The following is a 21,373-nucleotide window of genomic DNA, read 5'->3' as shown; positions in this document are numbered from 1 at the left end:
AGCTGCCATGCTGGAGGCTTCATGGGCGGCCGTTGCCAGCCTGACTGGGAGCTCAGCCGGGCAGCTGCTGGGTCGGGCAGCCTTCTCGGCGCCACTCCCGCTGACCAGCGGCTCGGCGCAGGAGGTGGAGGGGGGGGGGGGGCGAATAGGGTTTGGAAGAGAAAGCGTCAAGGGCTGTCAATGAACATGGTAAAGAGCATCAACACAGCCAGTTCACATCCATCTGATCCAGTACCTCCCAGGCTCCTTGCATCGCCTCAAGGCACCCACCTCCCACTTCTCACGCCGCAACCCAAATCACGACCCTTTCCAGGCCTGCTGGGGGTTTTGGCGGTGACAGCCGGTTTGCAGCAGCGATGCATGGCGCCGGTGGTGAACCTGCGATCCCTCAATCCCTACGTCTCGCACGCCCTGGCGTCCAGCGCTTCGCCGGGGGGGATTGCGGTGCCTCGACAGCCAGCCCCGGCGAGGGCCTCCTCCAGCGTCGCAGGTGGCCTGACACGGTGGGAGTGCTGCATGCATCAGGAATGCAGAGGCAACCATGCTCACCGCCGCAACTCCATGGCCCATGTCCCTTCATTCCTCACACAAGCTCCGCTGCATATATGCAGGCACCAGCTCGTTCGGCATGAGCGGCATCAACGCCCACGCCCTGGTCAGGCCGCTGGGTGCACCTCCCGCAGTGCTCGGTCACCCTGGCTTGGCGTGGCAGCAGCAGGTGTGCCGGTTAAGCCCCGCGCCTCACCCTTTCCTGTCCTCCTGGGTTGAGGAAGGGGCCTTTGCCATGCGCCTGGTCCAGCCAGGGCTAGCTGCAATCTGGGACCACTGTGTGGACGGACGTGCCCTGCTGCCGGCAGCTGCCATGCTGGAGGCTTCATGGGCGGCCGTTGCCAGCCTGACTGGGAGCTCAGCCGGGCAGCTGCTGGGTCGGGCAGCCTTCTCGGCGCCACTCCCGCTGACCAGCGGCTCGGCGCAGGAGGTCTACCTGCGGCTCAGCCCCAGCCTCGAAAGCATGGTGCTGGAACCCAGAAGACATCAGCCCTGCTTCAGCGTCGAGGTTACGACAGCAAGGCCGTGGCAGGGACCAGGAGTTGAGCATGTTCGTATGACGACCAGGGGTCTGGCGCCGCGTGGCTGGAGCAGAGAGCTGGTGCCGAGTGTGAGCCTGCCCCCAGCGTCCTCTCCCGCCTCTGTCGGCTTCTTCTCAGAAGCCAGCGGTACCGCGACGGAGATCCTGTCTGCACACATCGACGCCATGTTCCATCTTGGGGCTGTTCCAGTGGGAGGCGCGTCGGCCGCAGCCCTCCACGTGCCCACTCAGGTGCAAGGCTTTGCCCTGCCCACCAAGGACGCCGGCGGGCGGCTGGTTGGCCACTGCTGCGTGAGGTCGACGCCATGCAGCCCCGCCAGAGGGTCTATCACCAGCTGTGGCGGCGCACAATTTGGCCCAGAGGGCGCGGGAATGGCAGTGGAAGGCCTGACGGCCAGGCCACTGCGGCGGGGTAGTGACACCCCCGGCTCTGCCGGGCCGGCTACGAGCAAGACAGGTCCTGAGGATGTCCTCTATCAGATGGACTGGCTGGCCAGCAATGCCTCAACCATGACTCACCCTGATACAGCGTTGCAAAGCCGAGCGGTCCCCCCAACATCAATCTCGGCCAGGAGCTGGGTGGTCAACCTCGTCGAGCCGGCAGCAGCGCGCTCGGCGGCCGCTGCCTCCCTCCAGCTGCTACAGTGCTTGAGGATGAAGGGTGCCGACAGGATCCATGGGAAGAAAGCAGGAGCAAGCGAAGCGTTCGGGACCGGGTGCGCTGGGTTCCTCTTGGGACAGGTGGCATGCATGCTGCATGCTGGAGATGGCACTGCTCATCCCTGAGACAGCCTCGACCGAGCGTGCAACCCCGCCTGCCTACCCCTGCACCATCTGACAACCCCTTGTCAGGGTCTCGCAAGCCGGTAGTGCCGCGTCGATGCTGCACGCTGCCGCCAAGGTCGCCGCAGCAGAGCAGGGTGAGGCCCCCTGGCCGCTGCACCTGGTCTCCGAGCTGAGCGCCAGACAGGGTTGCAGGGAAGACTCTCTGCACGGCCCGCCCTCGAGCGCAGCACACGGGCAGGTGGTGCATGCCGAGGTCCTGGCTCGCCACTTCACGACGTAGGTTGGCACTGGGTTATGAGTTTAGACACCTTTATCCCAGCATGACGGTTGCTGTGGCACATGCAGGGTCTGGAGAGTCTTGGTGTTGTCACTGATCCCCTTGCTCTCAAACCTCCTCGACACCCAGGCGCGTTCCAGAGGGGCCCCTGCGCATCGCTCCCACCCAGCGTGGGAGCCTGGGCTCGCTGGCGGCCCTGCCTGGCACCCTGGCACCCCGGCCTGGAGACTCTGTGACCCTCAAGGTCCTGGCTGTGGGCCTCAACTTCAGGGATGTGCTGAATGTGCTGGGCATGTACCCCGGAGACCCCGGGGAGCCCGGCAGCGACTGCGCCGGCAGGGTGACTTCAGTGGCCACGCCCGCCTGCTCCCTCAGGTGACAGCGGATGGTTGTAATGGATGTGTGCCATGGTTCCTCAGGGCGGATGGTCACCTCACAACTACTCAAAGTGGTCACAAGGAGTGCCAGCCCCCAGCACAACCCCCCTCTCTCATCTGCAGGCCCGGCGACGTCGTGTTTGGCCAGGCCACAGGGTGCCTGGCCACCCACGTCGTGGCCAGCCACCACACACTGGCCCCGGTCCCCCCCGGCGTGTCCCTCGCCGAGGCGGCCGCCCTGCCCACCGTCTTCCTCACCGCCATGCAGTGCCTGTGGCACGCCGCCAGTGTCAAACCGGGCCAGCGCGTTCTGGTGCATGCCGCGACGGGCGGGCTGGGCCTGGCCCTGACCCAGCTCTTGGTGCTGCAGGGGGCCCGCTGCTGTGGCACCGCCGGGAGCCCGGGCAAGAGGGCGGCGCTGCGGGGCAGCGCCCACGTCATGCTGGACAGCCGCAGCACAGGTGGCGGGATGGGGTATTATTCTGATGAGGGAATGTTGATCTCGGTTGCCAATAGATGGTGCTGATTGCATTGGTGCCAATACTTGCAATCCTTGCATGCTCATCGCCTCGGTGCTGCCTTCAGCGTCCTGGTGAAAGGATTTGTATGAAGACGGGAAGTCTCAAACCTCTCACCACGCTCACCCAAACCATAGCATTTGCAACGGAGGCCACAACCCTTTTGGGCACCATTGACGTGGTGGTCAACTCCCTGACCTCCCCTGGGATGGTGGCAGCCTCCCTGGCAGCACTGTGCCGGGGCGGTGCCTGGGTTGAAGTAGGAAAGCGCGACATCTGGTCCCCGACACGCATCGCGCAGGAGCGGCCCGATGTCATGGCGTCCCTGGTGGCCATCGACTTTGCGCCGCCGCCGGTGCTGGCACCCGGCATGCAGCGCATCGCCGCCCTGCTGGCAGCTGGTGGGCAGTGATGATGGGAGTGTGTTCTGAAATTGGGGAGAGGGTGTTCCCCATCATCTTGCCATAGGTCTAGCCCTGGTATGATCCATAATAGCACCCTCCTATCCTGCCCATTTCACCCTCACATTTCTTATTACATTCTCGCCCACTTCAGGCCACATCTCCCCCATCTGGTCCTGCCACTACGGGCTGGGGTCCGTGGCTGCTGCACTGCGCACGCTGAGTGCGGCACGTCACGTGGGCAAGGTCTTGGCGGCCGCACCGGCCCCTCTCCCGGGCAAGGAGGGCTCCGCAGGGACGTGGCTCGTCACCGGCGGCACCGGCGCCCTGGGAGCGCTGGCCGCTGCACACCTGGTGACAGCCGGAGCCACGCACGTGCAGCTGTCCTGCCGCTCGCGGCCTGCGCGCTGGGAGGGCATCGACGCCGGCTCAGCGGCCTGCGTCACCGCCGTCCAGATGGACGTGGTGGCGTGCGCCGACGGCGCCGGCTGGTTGACGTGCACGCCAGCAGCGGGGCTGCTCCATGCCGCCGGCGCCGTGAGCGACGCCCTCCTCCCCAGGCAGACCCTGCGAGGCGAGAGCGGCGTGGGAACTGTTTTGTAGAGCGGTGGCGCATGAGTGCTCCTGCTTTGTTTGGGGGTTCTGGTTGCCAGATGACTACATGTTCTGTATGGGAGCTCTGCTGCTTCACTAAGTTGCTCCCTCATGGGAACCGGGTGCAGAAACCGGGAGCAACAATGACAAACGATCCCAGCCCCATCACAATCCCCCCAAAACAACCCACCCCACTGGCAGGCCTAGCCAAAGTCTGGGCGCCCAAGCCGGCCGCCACGGCTCTCCTCCTGGACCGCCTAGGTTGCCGCCCCGCCGAGACGGTGCAGCTCTTCTCCAGCATCGCCTCCTGCCTGGGCGGCCCTGGCCAGGCCAACTACGCCCTGGCCAATGCCGCGCTCAATGGACTTGCCGCGGGTGGCGCGGCGCGCGGCAGGCCGGCCATCGCCGTGGCCTGGGGCCCCTGGGCCGGCGCCGGCATGGCTGCTGCCGCCGGGCTGGGGCGGCTGGAGCGCCAGGGCTACGGCGCGCTCACGCCCGCCCATGGCGCGGGCTTGGTGCTGGCCCTGATGAGAGCGCACGCCAGACCCGGCGTCGGGTCGTTCCTCCTCGCGGCGCGCATGCACTGGGGCCGTAGGGATAATTGGCCGATTGTGCTGGGATCTGATACCAAGTGTCCGGGTATTATGGACGTGGCACTTGATGATAAGAAGGGGATGCCTGCAAAGGCCGTCGCAAGCTTCCCTGGCGCCGGGAAGGTGGTGTCCCAAGCTGTGATCACACAGCAGGTTGCTGACTGCATCGCCGCCGTGCTGGGTGCAGCCCCCGCCACTGATGCTCCCCTCCTGGCCGCCGGGCTGGACTCCTTGGGTGAGTGCGACTGAGTATTTTGCAACCTTGGTCACCAACGGCAATGAAAACCTTGCATGTCCTTGCTGCTCCACCATAATAACCTCCTGCCCCACAACCCGCTCACCCGACCAAAAGGTGCCATCGAGCTGCGGAATGCGCTGGCCAGCGGCTTCGGCGTCAGCTTGCCAGGGACCCTGGTGTTCGACCACCCGACGCTGGGTGCCATTGCGCAGTACCTGGCAGAGGCCCTGGCTCAGACGCAGGCCGCACCCGATGGATTGTCCATCGCCATCCACGTCACGGCCGGACAGCCTGCCACGCCGAGGCCCCTCGCTGAAGCCAGGGCCCTCCCCGTCTACCTGGAGGCTGTCACTGGAGACCTGCCGTGCACGGGGAGGCTGGGCATCACATCCATGACCTTCCCCATGCGCGATGCAATGGGACCCGTTCCCCTGAGCCGCTGGTCCCTGGACAACCCGCCGGTCAAGGGCTTGGTGCTGCCACGCTTCGGGGCCTTCCTGCTGGACTGGGAGAGGTTTGACGCCGCAGCCTTTGGTCTGAGCCCTGCAGGCAAGTTGTTTTGTTCTAGGGAGTTGTGGTGAGCGATGCCTTACAGCGCACCCCACCCACATAGTTTACCCGTGGGAGTCCTTCAAGGTTGAGGTCGCTGGTCCACATGGATGCCCAATCACCCCTCCCCAGCCGTATCCATCATCCTGTCCCTGCCACAGAGGCCGCACTCATGGACCCGCAGCAAGGCTCCCTCCTCTCCCACGCCGCCGGCCTGGTGCGCCCCGACACCTCCACCGCCCTCCCCACCGCGGTCTTCGTCGGCATCGCACGCGTGATCGACTCCGCCGCCGCGTCAGCATCCACTCTGGCAGCCATCGCCGCAGGCAGCGGACACGCAGCTACCGGCAAGGCCCTGAGCGCCGCCGCGGGGAGGCTGTCGTACACCTTTGCCCTGACTGGCCCATGCGTCTCCCTGGACACCGCCTGCTCCTCCTCCTTGCTGGCCCTGCACCTTGCGGCCGGCGCCGTTCGGGGGCGGGAGACAGGTACTGCGCTGGCGGCGGGCGTCAACCTGCCCATGGTCTGCGAGACCACGGCCGCCTTTGCCGCCGCAGGTGAAACTGGGTAGGAAGGCAAAGGGTTCGGTGGCTGAAGCCGAATGAGGGGGCTGGAGTGGAAGGGAATTTGCTAGCAGCACTAGGTCTGCTGTGTGCCGCCTGTCCTTGACACCCGTTTGTACTACTGCCCCATCCTCTTTGACTTAATTCCATCACTTCTCCGCTCACAGGCATGATGTCGGCATCGGGACGTTGCCAGACCCTGGACGCCGCGGCAGATGGCTACTCCCGCGCCGAGGCCTCAGTCGTCTTGCGGCTGGGACGAGGGGACCCTGCCGGGTCTGCAAGCAGCGCCCCGCCCCTTCTGATCATGGGCAGCGCCACCAACCAGGATGGTCGGTCCAGTGGCTTGACGGCGCCCCATGGCCCCAGCCAGTCCAGGGTAGTGGCGGCTGCTGCAAGGCAGGCGGGGGCCTGCCCAGGAGCCTTTGAGATGCACGGCACTGGCACACCCCTCGGCGACCCCATCGAGGTGTCCGCCCTTGCCACCGTGATGTATGCCCTGGGAAGGGGAGATGCTGAAGGTGAGCTGGTGCATCCCTGATTGAGGCTCTCTTGTCTGATAAATGGACTTCTACAAGGGCAGGCACGTCCTGGCATGCAGTGGTCCACGCATCAAGAAACATCAGCAACGCTCACCTCGTCCACCATCCTCCCACAGACTCAGCACCAGCCACCCTCCAGGCCCTCAAGTCCACGATGGGGCACGCAGAGACGGCAGCGGGAGCTGCCAGCCTGGCACACGCTGCCGCGTGCCTGGGCGCAGGCCTCTGTCCGTCGCTGCTGCACCTCAGGTTCCTGAACGGCTACGTGCTGGAGGCGATGGAGGGAGGTGGCCTTGCCCCGCCCCGGCAACAAGCCCCATCCCTCGCCGTCGGCCACCCATCCTGTGGCGTCAGCGCCTTTGCCTTCCAGGGCACCAACGCGCACGTCGTTCTGGGTCTGGGGCCCAGTGAAGAGACAGTGTGGGCATCTGTGTTGCCAAGTATTGCCGCGTCAGCGTGTTCCCTGCTCCGAGCCAGGAGGTGGACGGCCGTACCGAGGCCCCATCCCCTCGTGCAGAGGGCAGCGAGGTCTGGCGGTGCGGGTCTGGCAGAGTTTTACACCCTCCTTGATCAACCATCCCTTGCATACCTCGCTGATCATCAGGTGGGTGAGGGCAGATCGGTGAATCTCTGGTGGCCGCCAATTCCTGTACAGCTTGCTGGGTTGGGAGGTCTGCTTCACTCCATGACAAGCACTCCTCCATCAGCTATCTCCACACAACCCCATTGCCGACAGGTCGAAGGGCGTGCCCTAATCCCTGCAACCGCCCTGCTGGCCTGCGCCTGGGCGGGCGGCGCCGCGCTCTCCCCCAGCGGCCCCGCGCCCTGTGTCCTGGCGGCCACGCTGGCTCGCCCGCTGATCCTGGGCGAGGGGCCGCTGACGATGGTCTGCACAGTGGACCTAGAACGCCAGGCCGTAATGGTCGGCAGCCTGGGAGCGGCAGGGAGGGAAGCAAAGGGGCGGATAGCTCATGTCCAAGCAAGCCTGGCTGGCACGGCGGCTGGCCTGCCTGGCCAACAATGGACCCGCACCGACGCGGCAAAGCGATGCCTTACGGCATGCCTTGCAGTCACCTCCGCATCGGCACGCCTGTTGCCCCTGGCTCGCCTGCAGGCTCCAACGCAGTCTGCGGCTGCCGACGCTGATGCTGCGCACCCCGCAGCCGCAGACGCCACGCTGCACCTGATCGCGGCGATGATGCAGGGTGTAGCCCCGCTCCACGTGCCCTCAGGCGCCGCTGCCTTCAACGTCGGCACCGCAGGGCAACCCGCAGGGCACGTACCCGAGCCCTGGGCGCACCTTTCGGAGCACTCGCGGCCGACGGGCGGCGCGCTGCGTGCCGGCGCGACCATCCACTGGACGGGCACGGCCCGGCTCGAGGGCCTCGTGCTCTCGCCCATGCATGGCCGGCCGGCAACCGAGGAGGCCGCCCGCCTGCCGGCCTACATCGAGGAGCTGCAGGTGCACAGGTGGCTGGCGCAGGACGCTGATCTCTCAAGCAGCATGTCCGGCCTGGGTGTCAGGCTCACACGCGGTGACCTCCAGATATGCATGAGGAGTAGAGGTGACCAAGAAATCACCGAAGCGGCGCTGGCAGCCCCAGTCCTGGCCACGGTGCAACTCCTCCGCGCAACTAGGAGCAGGCTGAAGCTGCAGGCCATCGACGACGCTTGCCCCTCGCCTGCGCCGCTCCGCGCCGGCCCCTCCACCCTGGGGCTTCAGGCGGCCAAGATCCTGGGTTGCGCCGTCTCTGAAGCCTGGCTGACCGAGGGGGTGGGTGAGCGCTGGCACTCCGCCCTCAGCGGGGTTGCCACAGTAGCAACCGGTGACGACGACACTCTCTCCCCGGCGCTCGCTGAGCGCGCGGCGGCCGGCCATATAGACCGCCCTCTCCTGCTCAAGCTGCATCAGCTGCCGGAGAATGTGCATCCCATCCCCCTGTACCATCCTTCGAGTGGTGAGGGGGGCCGGCGGTGGTATCAAGCGGCCTTCCTGAAAGCCGTAATTTTGTTTGACATGCATGCACACTCAGCTGGCAGGGCCGCGCTGTAGTCCAGCCGAGGTGCAACCCCTAACCCCCCCCTCCTCCTTTCTTCCTCGGCCACGCAGTGCTCATATCCGGGGGAACGGGGGTCCCTGGGACGGCTGGTGGCTGCCTGGCTGGGCGAAGGCTCCCAGTGCGTGACCCTGCACGCGCGCCGGGCCCTGCTCACCCAGCTTCCAGCGCTGTCCGCTTCAAACCCGGCCTGCATCTGGACCCTGCTCCAGGGTCATAATGCCCTGGCGGCCAATGCCCACGACCACCGCGCTGTGCACGCTGTGCACGTGCTGGCTGGCGGCGTCCTGGCCGACGCCGGGATCGCAGGCCAGTCACCCTCCTCCCTGCGCGCGGTCGCCGCGCCCAAAAGCACAGCATCGGCCTCCCATCGGCACCAGACCGCCGCCGAGCCGGTGAACATCTGCCTGCTGTTCGGCTCGGCGGCCGCCCTGGTGGGCAACGCCGGCCAGGCCGGGTATGCGGCCGCAAATGGGACTCTAGATGCCCTCGCGCAGCGCGCACAGCGTGAGGGCCTGCGCTGGCACAGCACGCAGTGGGGGCCCTGGGCCCACGGTGGCATGGCCGACGCAGGCACCTTGCGCCGCCTGGCAGGCCAGGGCATGGTCGGCATCGCACCCGCGCACGGGTTGCACGCGCTGGCCCGAGCAATGGCAATGGCGAGGCCTCTGCCGCCGCCCGTCGTGCTAGCCATGCGTGTCCTGGACTGGGCCCGGGCCCTGGGGCCGGTCCATGGCCAGCGTCCCCGGTTCGCTGAGGTGGCGCCTACGAATGGCGCCACAATCGACGACTTGGCTGAGAGCATCGGGGCCCTGATCGCGGCGCAGCTGGGCCGCAGGCCCCTGCCCAATCAGACCTTTGCCGCGGCGGGGCTGGACGCCGACGGCAGACGTGCGCTCTGCTCCGCGCTGGGCGCAAAATACAGCGTACCGCTGGAGCCACAGGACCTGGTGGATCACCCGGATGCCCTGCGCCTCGCCCTGCTCATCGCCGAGCGGGCGGGTGAGACGCCTCGAAGCAAGCCTGCCGAGCAGCTTGCACGTCAAAGCCTGGGCTCTGCGGGCACCCACCAGCCACTGACGCGAGCAGACACGTTGCGCCGGGTGCGGGACACCGTCGCCAGCGTCCTCGGCTCCCTGCCCGGCGACGGGGCGCCTCTGCGTGAGGTGAGCCGCCGACTGGGCGTGTGGGATGGGGGCTGTGAGCGCCAGTGCTGACATCACCACGCCCTGCCCAGATGCCCATTGACGGAGGAGCGGAAGAGAGGTTGCCTGGGAGCGACAGCGGTGGAACCAAAACCAGGCACGAAAATCTCCTGACACACTCTCCGTCCCTTGCCTCGTTCCACAAACAGGCCGGGCTGGACTCCATCGGCAGCATTGAGCTGCAGAACCGTCTGCAGACCCAATTCTCGGCGCAGCTGCCCTCGACGCTCAGCTTCGATTACCCGACCCTGTCCAGCCTGACAGACTTCCTTGAGTCCCTGGGGAGCGCAGACAAGGAGGTGGCTGTGGAGCGACCGGCGCTGGAGGCTCCCCCAGAGTCACAGCATGCCGTGGTTCTGGCCATGGCGTCCTTTGAACTCTCAGGATGCCGCGGGCCACAGACAGAGACTGCTCGGTGCGCTGCCAGGGGCTGGCATTCGCATGGTCTCCCTGCTCTCACAAGTGTCGACGGTGCCTCCTTCCGGCATGTCTGCTGAAGTTGCGAGATCTGAGCGACCACCTTCAACTCCCATCACTGCTTCCATGCAGGGCGTTCAGTGCCGGGGTGGACAACGTACAGGTGGTGCCGAGGAGCCGCTGGGACATCGAGCAGCACTACCACCCCGGAGGAGCAGCGCACAGGATGTACGTTCGATTCGGCCAGTGGCTGGACAGGGCGTACGAGTTTGACGCGGCCGCCTTCAACCTGAGCAAGAGGTGAGAGATAGGGGTCATGGATGTGCAGTGCTCTGAGCCAGCTGCTCCGTGCAGAGATTTATTTGAGATGGGAGTTGACAGGTCTAGCTCCTTGTGACCAAGCAAGGCAACCCTGAAGGCTGTGTCTGATCCTTGGATCAACTATACCTTTTCCCCTGATGCACCTATCACTGCACCGCCTGCCACAGCGAGGCGACCACCCTGGATCCACAAACCCGGCTCCTCCTGCAGCATACAGCAGCCCTGCAGCCCTACATCCCGTCAGACGCAACAGGAGTCTACGTTGGGTGCATGTACACAGGTGAGGAGCGGTGCATTTGATTCAGCAGCGATGTACTGTTTGTGCAAATTCTGCAAACACAGCAATCTGGCATGCATATGGGCATGCATTCCAGACTGACAACCGCTTCCCAGCAGGACAACTAGTAAACAACCCTGAACACCGCTGCCACACCTGCACCGCAGAGTACCTTGATTCTGTGCTGAAGGCTGCAGGTCTGGCAGATACCCAGGCCTCCTCCATCACAGGCCATGGCCTGTCATTCATGGCAGGGCGCCTCAGCTACACCTTCGACCTGCGGGGTCCCTGCGTCGCCCTTGACACAGCATGCTCCAGCAGCCTAGTGGCTGTCCATCATGGGAGACAGGTAGGGGTCCGGCATGTCGAAAGGGCTGATTCCCTGGAGCTGCTGGAAGACAGCTTCCTCACCGATGGCTGTGTTGCTCCCACAGCACATTCTTGCTTGCCTCAGGTTCTTTGTTTGATAAATCCCAACACCTTAACCCTCCCATGCTGCAACGCTGTCGCAGGGTATTGCCAGCGGGGAGTCAGTGTCCGCTCTGGCGTCCGGCGTCAATCTGATGCTCGACCCAGGCACGACCAGCCGCATCTGCCTCCTCAAAGCCCTCTCTGCGGTGGGCAGGTGCCAGACGCTGGACGCCTCGGGCGACGGCTACGGTATGTGGGTTGGGGGCTCAGAGGGTTTCGGCAGAGCTGCGCCCACACCGCAGGTACCAATTGCTCGTGCCCGGCCCAGCCACAGTATCACCCACTGAGTTCCCTCCATTATCTGGTCAGGGCGCGGAGAAGGTGCTGCCACACTCCTGCTCAAGAGGCAGGCTGCCCAGGGTCAAGAAGCACACGCCCCGGGAGCTGACCTGGCACTGCTGCAGGCCAGCGCGGTGAACCAGGACGGGCGATCTAGCAGCCTGACGTCGCCCAGCGGGCCCTCCCAGACGGCGCTGCTGGCGGCCTGCCTGCAACAGGGCGCAGGGGCTTTGACCCTGTCTAGCGCGGCGCTGCACGGGACCGGGACCCCGCTGGGGGACCCCATCGAGGTCAATGCGCTGGACGCTGCCCTGAAGGGTAGCGTCGGCCAGCTGAATGGTGACGACGTCGCGGCTCCTCGGGTGCTCCTGACCTCCAGCAAGGTTGGTGTTGCCTGTTTGTGGTATGGGAGCCTTGGAATACTCCATCAAGCAGTGGGGTTCATTGTGGTGATATGGTGAGAACGACATCTCCTGACCTTGAGGGCACTGTGCATGCTACATACAAAGCTGCATCCAAACTCCACAGTTGAACCGGCCTGTGCCACACCTCGGAATTGTTCCTTTCGGTTCACCCCCTGAGCGCATCCCCAACTCTGCATCCCCTTCACACCCTCTCCTCAGGCGCTCTTCGGGCACACTGAGGGCGTGGCGGGCGTGACCGGGGTGCTCCTGGCAGCGGCGACCACCAGCACCCGCCGCGCGAGCCTGATGCCCACCCTTCGGACCCTGAATCCCTTTGTCACGGCAGCGCTGGCGTGCTTCAGCGCCGCACGCCAGACGGGCCCTGTGCCGGCAGTCTTGGGGTCAGAGCCTGCCGCCGGGGCCACCAGCTCCTTTGGCATGAGTGGCGTAAATGCTGCCGCCCTGCTCTCCGCCCCGACCGGTGGGGACTTGGAAGGCGCCGGGGTCCCGGCTGCACAGCCCTGGCAGCTCCAAGCGGTGCAGCCGCTGCCTGCCTGCCACGCCTGGGTCCGGCCGGGGCCATGCGTGGGCGTGGTGCTGCTACGGCACGCCGGCGCCTCTGCCCTCGAGGACTGCTCGATCCATGGCCAGAAGGTCCTGGTCCTGGGGGGCGGGCTTGAGATCCTGGCGGCCGGTTGCAGCATGCACTTTGGTGCTGGACCTGAAAAGGAGTTTGCCCTGCGGAACGTCACCGCCGCCTCGCTCCTGCGGTGGCCAGGGGAGGAGTTGGCGCTGCGCCTGGACGGCGTCACCGGCACGGCCCAGCTGCAAGGGCTGGGAAGGGGCGCTATGCTGCAGACCAGCGTGGCCACCCTGCCCATGCGTGCTCAGTCCAGCACTTCCCCGCCAGGCGCAAGCTGTGCGCGTCGGCAATTGCGCTCCTGGCTCGTGAAACCTGCGTGTCCTGTCTTGGACGCCGGCGCGGTGGCCATGGTGCAGGCACGGGCTCGTGCCGCCTCCCATCTGAGGTGAGGTGGGCAGTCGTTCTATGCTGGATTGATTCACATCTCACAACAATCTGTCCAAAGACTGCCATCCCCCCTCAAGCTCCACACAGGTTGCACATCGATCCTTGGATGCTGCAGGGTGGGACAGACCTGCAGCATATCAATGCTGCACAGGAGCGGGCCGTTGCTGTCGAAGGCATCCTTGCACCAGGTGGCTCACGATGGGAGCCATGAAGGGAGGTTGATCCAGGATCATGCGCTGGGAGGGGTATGGAACAAGAGTTCATTTCCTTGATGAGATTCTAAGCAATACGCCTGCCCCCATCTGCAGCCCCAAGGACCCCGCGCGCAGCCTGGCTGGTTGCCGGCTGCAATGCGCTTGCCTGCCGCAGCACAGCTGGCGATCGTTCCAACCTGCATGCCTCCACAAAACCCGTACTTGAATGCGGCATCGATGGCATGAGGGCTCGAGCACAGCCATTTCAGGAGTCTCAACACCCCATGTATACTGTGGAGTGGCAGGCGAGGAGTGGTCCCGTGTCTCTGCCCAGTACGCTACACCAATGCTCAAAGACCCTGCGGCATGCGGGCGCCGGTATCATTGACCAGAGCACAGGAGCCTCTTTCTGGGTCTCTCCAGCGCATTTGAGCACCACAGCCCTGCAAGCAATGCAGCTGGTGAGCGAGAGCCTTGGGTCCTGGGGGGTGGCCCTGCATGCGCGTGAGCGATTCCTCGCATGTGTTGATCCTGGCAGCTTGCTTCCGAGCAACACCTCCTGATCGCCAATTCCAGATCCTGGCCAGCACTGGCTTCAGTGGAGCTGGCGTGAGGTCGGCGGGCCCTCTGCTCCCTGGGCCGCATCTGCACTGCAGCCTCAACGCGGCTGCATGGGCAGGCACCAAGGTCGCCAACCTGGAGTCGGCCCCGCAGTGGTCCCACAAAGCGAGTGACCCCATGTCCCAGGTGAGCTCGCTGAGATTTGGAGGAAATGTAGGGTTCGCGATGGGAATGCAGGGTGTGCGGTGCAGTGATGAGCTTATGTTCCAAAAGCATGCTGGACACAGCTTCTAGATGCATGCATCGACCCACACATCCGTCAATTCATGGCAGGAGGGCAATCATTCCCTACCAAAGAACCCGGCTGCAGCGAGCAGATCCGCATTCGGAAACGCCGAGCGGGCCCGGGTTCTCTTTGAGCCCCTCCTGCTCAGCTCAGCCCCTCAGCTCAGTTCCGACTGCTTGAATACCATTGTAAGGGTCCCCAGGACCACCAACACCCGCCTGTCCATCCTGGTGGGAGGCACGGGCGGGCTGGGCGCCCTGGTAGCCGACCAGCTGCTGCACAGCCGGGCGGCCTCGCGGATCCTGATCCTGGGTCGGCGAGCCTCGACCCGCGAGCCAACCCGCCTGGCGGCCACTCTCTCTCGTCAACCCCCCGGGCTTGAGTCGCTGGTGTCCGTGGCCAGCGTCGACGGCGCCAGCGCCGCCGACCTCGCCGGGACGGAAGCCTGGCTTGCGGCGCAGGGCTGGGTGGTGCAGGACGTGCTGCACGCGGCCGGGGTCACGGCCGACGCAGCCCTCCCGCAGCAGTCGCCGGGGCGGGTGCGGCGGGCGGCCGCCGCCAAGTCGCTGGCCGGCGTGCTGGCGCTGGGGCGGGGAGTGCAGGCTCAGGGGCGCGTGGTGCTGTTCAGCAGCATCGCCGGGCTGCTGGGGAGCCGGGGCCAGTACAGCTACGCGCAGGCCAACGCGTGCCTGGACGAGCTGGCTGGAAAGCACGTGCACGAGGTGGGTGCGGGCCGGCAGTGATCGTCTGATGCACCCTGGCAAACTTCGTCCATGCCACAACCTCTGCCATGCCCCCCTCACCGGCACTCGCCAACCCCACCCAACTAACAGGGCATCCCCGCCACCAGCATCGCGTGGGGCGCCTGGGCTGGGGCCGGGATGGCGGCGAGCGGACCGGCGGTGGCGCGCCAGCTGGCGCGCATGGGGGTGGCCCTGCTCAGCCCGGCGCAGGGGCTCGGCATGCTGTGGGAGGTGCTGGGCGCCATTGCCGGGCCCCCGCTGGTCCTGGCGGCGACCATGCGCTGGGCCGCGGCGATGGCGGCCGTCGGTGACGCAGACCGCGCCTTCTACCGGGCCGTGGTGGCATCAGAAATGTGCGACGAGGGCAGTACGGAGCCCGATGCCTCGAGCGAAGGCCCGAGCGGCAGCGAGATTGTTTCAGACAACAGAGCTCCCACAGATGTGGCGGCCAGCACAACTCACCCAGACCAGGCCCCTCAGCGGCAAAGGATCTGGACCCAGGAGGCGGTGGAAGCGTTGGTCCTGGCGCTGGTGGGAGAGGCGGTGGGGTCGTCGGTGGAGGCCACTGCCCCCTTCATGGCTGCAGGGCTAGACTCCCTGGCCTCCGCCGACTTCCTGGCAAGTCTCGCGAAAGATTTGGGGCTGGAGGTACCCGTCACCGTCCTGTACGACCACCCCACCGCCCGCCAGCTCGCCGCCGCTCTCTTCCGCGAGCTCTCTTCCAAATCAATGGTTGGGGAAGGCCAGGCGAGCGCCGTGCCAATGGCGGGAGTCCCGAGCACTGCAGCGCCCGCCGCCGAGCCAGCAGCGCCGACCAGAGGCCAGACGGCAGCCAGCAAATCGACAGCCACAGCGCCGCCCCCTAACCCGGAGGCCCCCACCCTGTCGGCGCCGGGCTACTTCTGCATCCCCCCGCCCCAGGCGCTGGCACGCCTGTCCTCGGCGCAGCTGGCCGCCCTACCGCGATTCGTGCTGGGTCATAGGGACCACGGCGAGTTCCAGTTCCTGCAGCCGGTGGACCTGCGCGGCGCGAGGCTGGACGCCATGCTCAGAATGGACCGGGGACGGGCACGGTTCGTACCCCTGCTTCCAGACGGCGCCCCAGCGCCCCGGGGCGCCGCGCTCAACCGGCCCTGCCTCCTCATGCTCAAGGGCATCGGCTCTGCGTCCTGGGAGGGGGCCGACCTGGCAGCACTCAGGAAGAAGCTCGCGGCGGCATCTGCCGCCATGGGCGGCACGTTCATCGACTACTTCCCAGACAGCGGGCAGTGGCTTACCAAGCTGGATGGCTTTGAAAAGGGCAAGGGTGGCAAGGAATGATATGCTCGGGCCCCCTGTTCATTGTTTTGCTTGCTTGTGAGGATGGAGTTGCACATTTGCTCACCCCTTTCAACAACCGGTGGCGAGGGGAAGGTCGCGATTCCCGCGCCGCGCGCCAGGAGGGGTTCTGCATTGACCCGAAAACGAGGCACGGGCCAGACCTGTGCGACAACGCAAGCGGTCGCTACAGGCTGAGTTTATTGCAAAACTACTTATCGACACATCATGGGCGACTTCAGCCAGCTCGTGAACAAGGCACTGGGCCGAAATCAGGACACGGGGGGTGTGCAGTTCTGGGAGCACCCAGAGCGCGCAGGATGGCTGATGAAGCAAGGCAAGCATCCAAGGGGGTGATTTGGATGTTTAGTACTCGTGTTGGGTTTCGTAAGTTGTGAGGAGGCCAGCGCGGCACAGCGCACCTGATTCGCTGCCCCACATTGTCCTCACTGCAGGGGAAGTAATCAAGTCCTGGAGGAGAAGGTGAGGGTGCCTTGTAGTGCGAGACTCAGTTGTGCCACGAGATGCAAGACCGATTTGCTGAAGTTGGTTATGACACGCGTTGCAGGTGGTTTGTCCTCAAGCACGGCAAGATTTTCTGGTTCAAATCGGACGTCGTGCGGCCGGTAAGTCTTGCATGGAGTGTTTGCCTATTCAAGGGGGTGGGTGCTGCGTTTTGGTCGTCAACCCTAGCTATTGTCATGATCTCAGGTTGGTGTGCCTTTCTCTACTGCAGGACTCACAGCCTCGTGGCATCCTGGAGGTCAGTCGGTGTTGCGGTTGTGGACGGCGAAGCATTCTGCCATTTGCTCCAAAGCTGTGCCGGCCTGCCACCCGTGTCTGGGTTTGACGCTGAATGCACGCTGTCAAGATGCTGCAGCAGCAGCTCTGCGGCCGCATGACTGACCCTGGCCTGCACACTGAACCTCTTCACAGGTCAACCACTGCCTGTCTATCAAGGGCGCTGAGGATGCCATCAACAAGCCCCATGCGTTTGAGATCTCCACAGCGGATGCCAGCATGTACTTCATTGCCGACTCCGACAAGGTGTGCAGGGCGAGCAGAAGGAGGGGGAGGGAGATGTGTTGGTCAATGCCTGTTTGTTGCAGCTGCATCCTGTCCTGTGTGCCTGTGATCCCGCTGGAGCTGAGCTGTTATGCGCCTCCACAGGACAAGGAGGACTGGATCAATGCCGTGGGTAGGGCCATCGTCAGGCACTCTAGAAGGTGAGGGGGAATGTTGAGACTTGGGCCTTCACCCTGAGTCTGTCGATGCGGGGTCGGCACCACTCATCTTAGTGCCTTAGCAATGCCTGGCGTCCTTTATCCCCCAAACAGCATGCTGGACCGGGATCAGGTGGACTACAACTACGGCAGCGGTGGGCGGTGATGGGAGGGCTCCGTCGCCATAGAGGGGGAGTCCCCAACCCCGGCTGCGCCCCAGCCCCTGGCACTGGTGTTGCAGGCGAGGCTCTGCTCAGCTGGAGCCTAGGGGCGGGAGGCCAGCGCTGCTGGGGTCATGCTGTTTTTCTCACCCTCCAGCTTGCCACACATGTGTTCCCTGGGGAACAACAGCAGCCAATGCCCCCGTTGGGAAAAATCCTACCTTGCTCAGTGTCCTCCTCCCCCTGCCCTGCACACCCCCTGGTCCACTGGACAACCCCCCAACCCTGCTTTTGAGAAGCACTCCCACCCACCCCCCCAAGCTTCTTCCCGCCGATCACCCCCTGGTTGAGAAGCACATGAGCCCCTTTGTAACAGTAGCCTTCATTCTTCATTTCCGCAATTGCACGGCCTAAAGCCACAGTCGTCCCCGCTCAAGCCAGGTGCTTGCGCACGGCCTCCAGGGAGGGCACGCGCGCCACGTCGCCCAGCGTGGCCAGCGTGGGCGGCTTGGCCAGCGCGGCCTTGACCGAGGCCTTCAGGTCCTTGGCGGTGAGCGCCTGGATGGCGGCGGCGAACTCGGCGGCGGGCTTGCGGCTGCCGTAGGTCAGCACCTGGCGCCCGATGTCCTCGGCCACCACCGCGCGGCTCTCCAGGTTCATGAGCACAGAGGACAGGGCGGCGGCCTTGGCACGCTCCAGCTCCTCGCCGTCCTTCAGGTCCGACACCAAGGCCGCGGCCTCGTCGGCCAGCACGCGGACGAGGTGGTCGGCGCGGTCCGCGTCTGCGGAGGCAAAGATACCCACCAGTCCCGTGTCGTTGTAGATGGATGACAGCGCGGTGCAGTTGCTGACCCAGCCGTGCTGGTTCAGCACGCGGCGGTACAGCCGGCTGTGCATGCCCTTGCCCGGGCCGCCGGCGGAGAATGAGCCGCCGCCGCCCAGCAGGTACTGCAGGACGGTGGCCGCCACCGATCCCTGCACGTCGCGCCAGCCGCCGGCAAACTCAAAGGCCAGGATGGCGTGGGTGAGGCCGCCGGGGGCGGCGCGCCGGAACTCGCCGCCGGTGTAGGCGGAGCCGCCTGAGGGGGCGGGGGGGCCGCCGGGCACGGCGGAGAACAGCGGCTCGGCCAGGCCGGCCAGCTCCTGGTGGTCCACGCCGGCTGCATGGGTGGGGGGGGGGGGATATTGTGTGTGTGGGGGGGGGCGGGGTTCTTGCAAGGGGCCAGTCACGGGTGCGCCAGTGCAGGGCCGGCGACGCCCGGCCAAGCCCTCATGAACGACGCCGCCCCGGGTCGCAGGCGGTGGCAACCCCGCGGAGCGCTGTCGGCCCAGGCATGGCGCCTTGACCCCCACCTTCCCCGGCGCCGGCCCTCACCTCCGGACAGCACGATGCGCGGCGCGGTGTAGTTCTCCGCCAGGAAGTCGGCGATGTCTGCCGGGGTGAGGCGCGCCGCGGCCCCCTCAGCCGCGATCAGGGGCTTGCCCAGGTCGCCCGAGTAGGCGGCGGCGTGCAGGCCCTCAAGCAGCGCCAGCTGCGGGTTGTCGGCCAGGCCCTTCAGGTCGGCCTCCAGCTTGGCGGCGGCGTCCCGCACCTCGTGCGGCGCCAGGCGCGGCGCCAGCACCGCGTCGGCCAGGACCTCCAGGGCTTCGGGCACCAGCGTGCGGGGCAGGTCAATGGTGTAGGCCATCTGCTCGCGCGAGGCGGAGGCCAGCACGTTGGCGCCCAGGGCCTCCACGTCGCGTACCAGGCGCAGGTGGGTGCGGTGCGCCGTGGACTTGAAGGCCAGGTACTCCAGCAGGTGGGAGACGCCTGTCAGGGGGCAGAGGGCCGGGCGAGGTGAGGCGCAAGGCATGGTACAATGACTGGTATGAGGATCAGTTGTAGGAAAGGTGAAGGGGGTCGCATTTATTGTAGGATCTAAGGAGGGGGCTGGACCAGGAAGGGTGTCAGCAGCCCTACAGCCAGAGCACGGGCTCCCTGCCACGCCCAGTCGCCTCACCAGAGTTGGCGGGGGTCTCATTCACGCTCCCAGACTCCACATAGATGCCAAGGGTGGCCGTCGCACCCTGTATATAGGAGGAATGGTGGGCAATGATCATACGAAATCAGCCATGCTGATCACCATTTGTGCGCCTTGCCGGGAAACCACCCCCACGGCAAATTCACTCTGCCCCTCCACCCACGCACCGGGGTGTTCTCGCTGGCGACCTTCACGCCGTTGGAGAGGGTGGTGATGTGGGTCTCAGGGCGGGAGGAGGGGGCTGGGGCGGGGGTGGGCAGCTGCACGCCGGGCAGGGGGTCGGTGAGGGGGGTGGTCACCCTGTTGGAGCCACCGAAGAGGCCGGACAGGAAACCCTTCTCTGCCGTCTTCGCCAGGGCAGGGGCAGCCGCCTGGAGTCCGGTGCTGGTGGAAAAGCATCCCCGGCCCAGAGCCTTGGCGGGCTGCTCCAGCCCACGCAGCAGGGACATCGCGGGCGGTCCTTCGGGGGTGCACCCTCAGCGATTCAGGCCAGGCGCCCAGGGTCGCACGATTCCGTCCTTCCACTTTGAGTCTGCTCACTGAAATGCAGCAGACAGGCGACAGGATTGCAGGATGCGAGGGCTCCACTGTCAGCCCGTGCCAACCCAATGACAACGCTGGGGCACGGGGACAAATGTGGGGGGCCGAGCTGGTCGGGGACCCGGCCAACGCGCGAGGTTGGCCAGACCCGAGTTTGCTCGCAATACGCTCCAAGGAGGTCTGCCGACGGCCCACGCCCTACCAGTGCCGATCTCCCGTTCAGCCGGCTGACCAGGGGCATCGCATTCTGCTGGTCCCCCACCCCTCCCAGATCAGATGGACAATAGTCAAAATCCATTCCAGGCACCCTCCAATCCTTTCGGCGATCCCTTTGGCCACGAGGCCAACGTGCAGACCTACCAGCCCCCCAGCATCCGGTCAGGGGCCTGGAACAGCGCCGATGAGGTGGCGGGCCTGGGCGAGGACGACACCTATGGCGAGCCCTTCTCTGCAGCGCACCTAGCTGCCGCACACGAGGCTGCCGTGCCCGCCATCGTTACCCCTACTCCCGCCACCCAGCCCCAGCCGGAGAAGCCCTCTGTGCCCCTGGCCTTCACAGGCGAGCCCGGGAGGGCTCGGGGACCGATGTTGCAGGGTCTTGGGCAACTCTCCCTAAATCTGGCTAGGCCCGCGCATGCTTCCTCACCCCTGTCCTCGCCCTCCCATACCGTAGATGCCACCTCCTCTCAACAAGACATCTCTGGCAGGATCGGGCCGGGCCCTGCCTCCTTACACGCCCCCCCCCGCCCGGCTGGGGTCAGGGCCGCCGGCCTATGGCGTCAGCCTGCTCCCCGCTGGCGTACCCCCCAGCCTCCCGCTGCCCGGGCGGGGAGGCCCCGCAGACCTGGAGGACCCCACCAAGTACCCCTTCTACAACGTCAGGCGGTACCGCACCTACTTCAACGTCGACACCAGCGACGTGCTGGGGCGCATCTTCCGCGCCATCGCCCTCTTCTTCAAGTCCGACTTCCACGAATTCATCTCCCCCAATCCGGACCTGTATGGACCCTTCTGGGTGGCCACCACCCTCGTCTTCGTGTCGGCGGTGACGGGGAACTACGCCTCCTACCTCGCATGGAAGCGGAGCCACGCCGGCGACGAGGCCAGCACCGGCTGGTACGGCGACATCAACAAGGTACGCGAAGGGAGGGGGCGGTGGTGGCTCCTTGTCGACGTGGCGGGAGGGGATGGGGAGGCGTCCTGTCCCCTGAACCATGTGCCACCAGAGCTCCGAGACCCAAGCGCGCCTTGCCCGCGCCGAGACCAATGCACGCATTCCAGACCGCCCCCCCCCCCCCCCCCCCCCCCCCCCCCCCCCCCCGCGCCGGGTGGGCCTCT

The 21,373-nt window shown here is 65.9% G+C and overlaps 7 protein-coding genes across 7 annotated transcripts in view; 4 read left to right on the top strand and 3 right to left on the bottom strand.

Moving 5' to 3' along the window:
* Positions 1-1,744: 1,744 nt before the first annotated feature.
* F751_6263 (Erythronolide synthase, modules 3 and 4) lies at positions 1,745-16,093 on the top strand (the record flags this gene model as incomplete). Its single annotated transcript, XM_011400706.1, has 28 exons — positions 1,745-1,806; positions 1,943-2,010; positions 2,104-2,152; positions 2,283-2,528; positions 2,654-2,991; positions 3,186-3,449; positions 3,604-3,986; positions 4,010-4,034; positions 4,245-4,871; positions 4,989-5,408; positions 5,585-5,980; positions 6,154-6,262; positions 6,365-6,507; positions 6,645-6,946; positions 7,265-7,450; positions 7,655-8,302; positions 8,639-9,751; positions 9,940-10,205; positions 10,340-10,507; positions 10,696-10,808; positions 10,973-11,097; positions 11,318-11,465; positions 11,586-11,938; positions 12,179-12,987; positions 13,840-13,930; positions 14,594-14,752; positions 14,864-15,505; positions 15,926-16,093. 28 exons carry the CDS (start codon positions 1,745-1,747, stop codon positions 16,091-16,093), a joined length of 8,421 nt encoding a protein of 2,806 aa, XP_011399008.1.
* On the bottom strand, positions 8,024-8,476 carry F751_6265 (hypothetical protein; the record flags this gene model as incomplete). Its single annotated transcript, XM_011400708.1, has 1 exon — positions 8,024-8,476. One exon carries the CDS (start codon positions 8,474-8,476, stop codon positions 8,024-8,026), a length of 453 nt encoding a protein of 150 aa, XP_011399010.1.
* Positions 8,739-8,945, bottom strand: F751_6264 (hypothetical protein; the record flags this gene model as incomplete). The annotated part of the gene is made up of 1 exon (XM_011400707.1): positions 8,739-8,945. One exon carries the CDS (start codon positions 8,943-8,945, stop codon positions 8,739-8,741), a length of 207 nt encoding a protein of 68 aa, XP_011399009.1.
* Positions 16,094-16,614: 521 nt separating the features above from the next.
* F751_6262 (Pleckstrin-like proteiny domain-containing protein 1) lies at positions 16,615-17,479 on the top strand (the record flags this gene model as incomplete). Its single annotated transcript, XM_011400705.1, has 4 exons — positions 16,615-16,716; positions 17,027-17,137; positions 17,261-17,316; positions 17,428-17,479. The coding sequence occupies 4 exons, from the start codon at positions 16,615-16,617 to the stop codon at positions 17,477-17,479; spliced, it is 321 nt and encodes a 106-aa protein (XP_011399007.1).
* A 129-nt stretch (positions 17,480-17,608) lies between these two features.
* On the top strand, positions 17,609-17,824 carry F751_6261 (hypothetical protein; the record flags this gene model as incomplete). Its single annotated transcript, XM_011400704.1, has 1 exon — positions 17,609-17,824. The coding sequence occupies one exon, from the start codon at positions 17,609-17,611 to the stop codon at positions 17,822-17,824; it is 216 nt and encodes a 71-aa protein (XP_011399006.1).
* An 82-nt stretch (positions 17,825-17,906) lies between these two features.
* Positions 17,907-19,944, bottom strand: F751_6260 (putative mitochondrial-processing peptidase subunit alpha-1; the record flags this gene model as incomplete). Its single annotated transcript, XM_011400703.1, has 4 exons — positions 17,907-18,553; positions 18,850-19,284; positions 19,475-19,541; positions 19,663-19,944. The coding sequence occupies 4 exons, from the start codon at positions 19,942-19,944 to the stop codon at positions 17,907-17,909; spliced, it is 1,431 nt and encodes a 476-aa protein (XP_011399005.1).
* Positions 19,945-20,311: 367 nt separating this feature from the next.
* Positions 20,312-21,373, top strand: part of F751_6259 (YIPF1-like protein) — a gene marked incomplete at both ends in the record, with an annotated part of 2,586 nt that continues 1,524 nt past the window's right edge. The window contains 2 exons of the mRNA XM_011400702.1: positions 20,312-20,630; positions 20,797-21,170. Coding sequence (XP_011399004.1) covers positions 20,312-20,630; positions 20,797-21,170 — 693 coding nt within the window. The remainder of the gene's footprint in view (positions 20,631-20,796; positions 21,171-21,373) is intronic.

The sequence above is a fragment of the Auxenochlorella protothecoides genome (assembly GCF_000733215.1).
Source record: "Auxenochlorella protothecoides strain 0710 unplaced genomic scaffold scaffold85, whole genome shotgun sequence".
NCBI classification, from domain to species: domain Eukaryota; kingdom Viridiplantae; phylum Chlorophyta; class Trebouxiophyceae; order Chlorellales; family Chlorellaceae; genus Auxenochlorella; species Auxenochlorella protothecoides.
The sequence above is the reverse complement of the archived record's forward strand: the minus strand, read 5'-3'. Positions and strand labels throughout refer to the sequence as shown.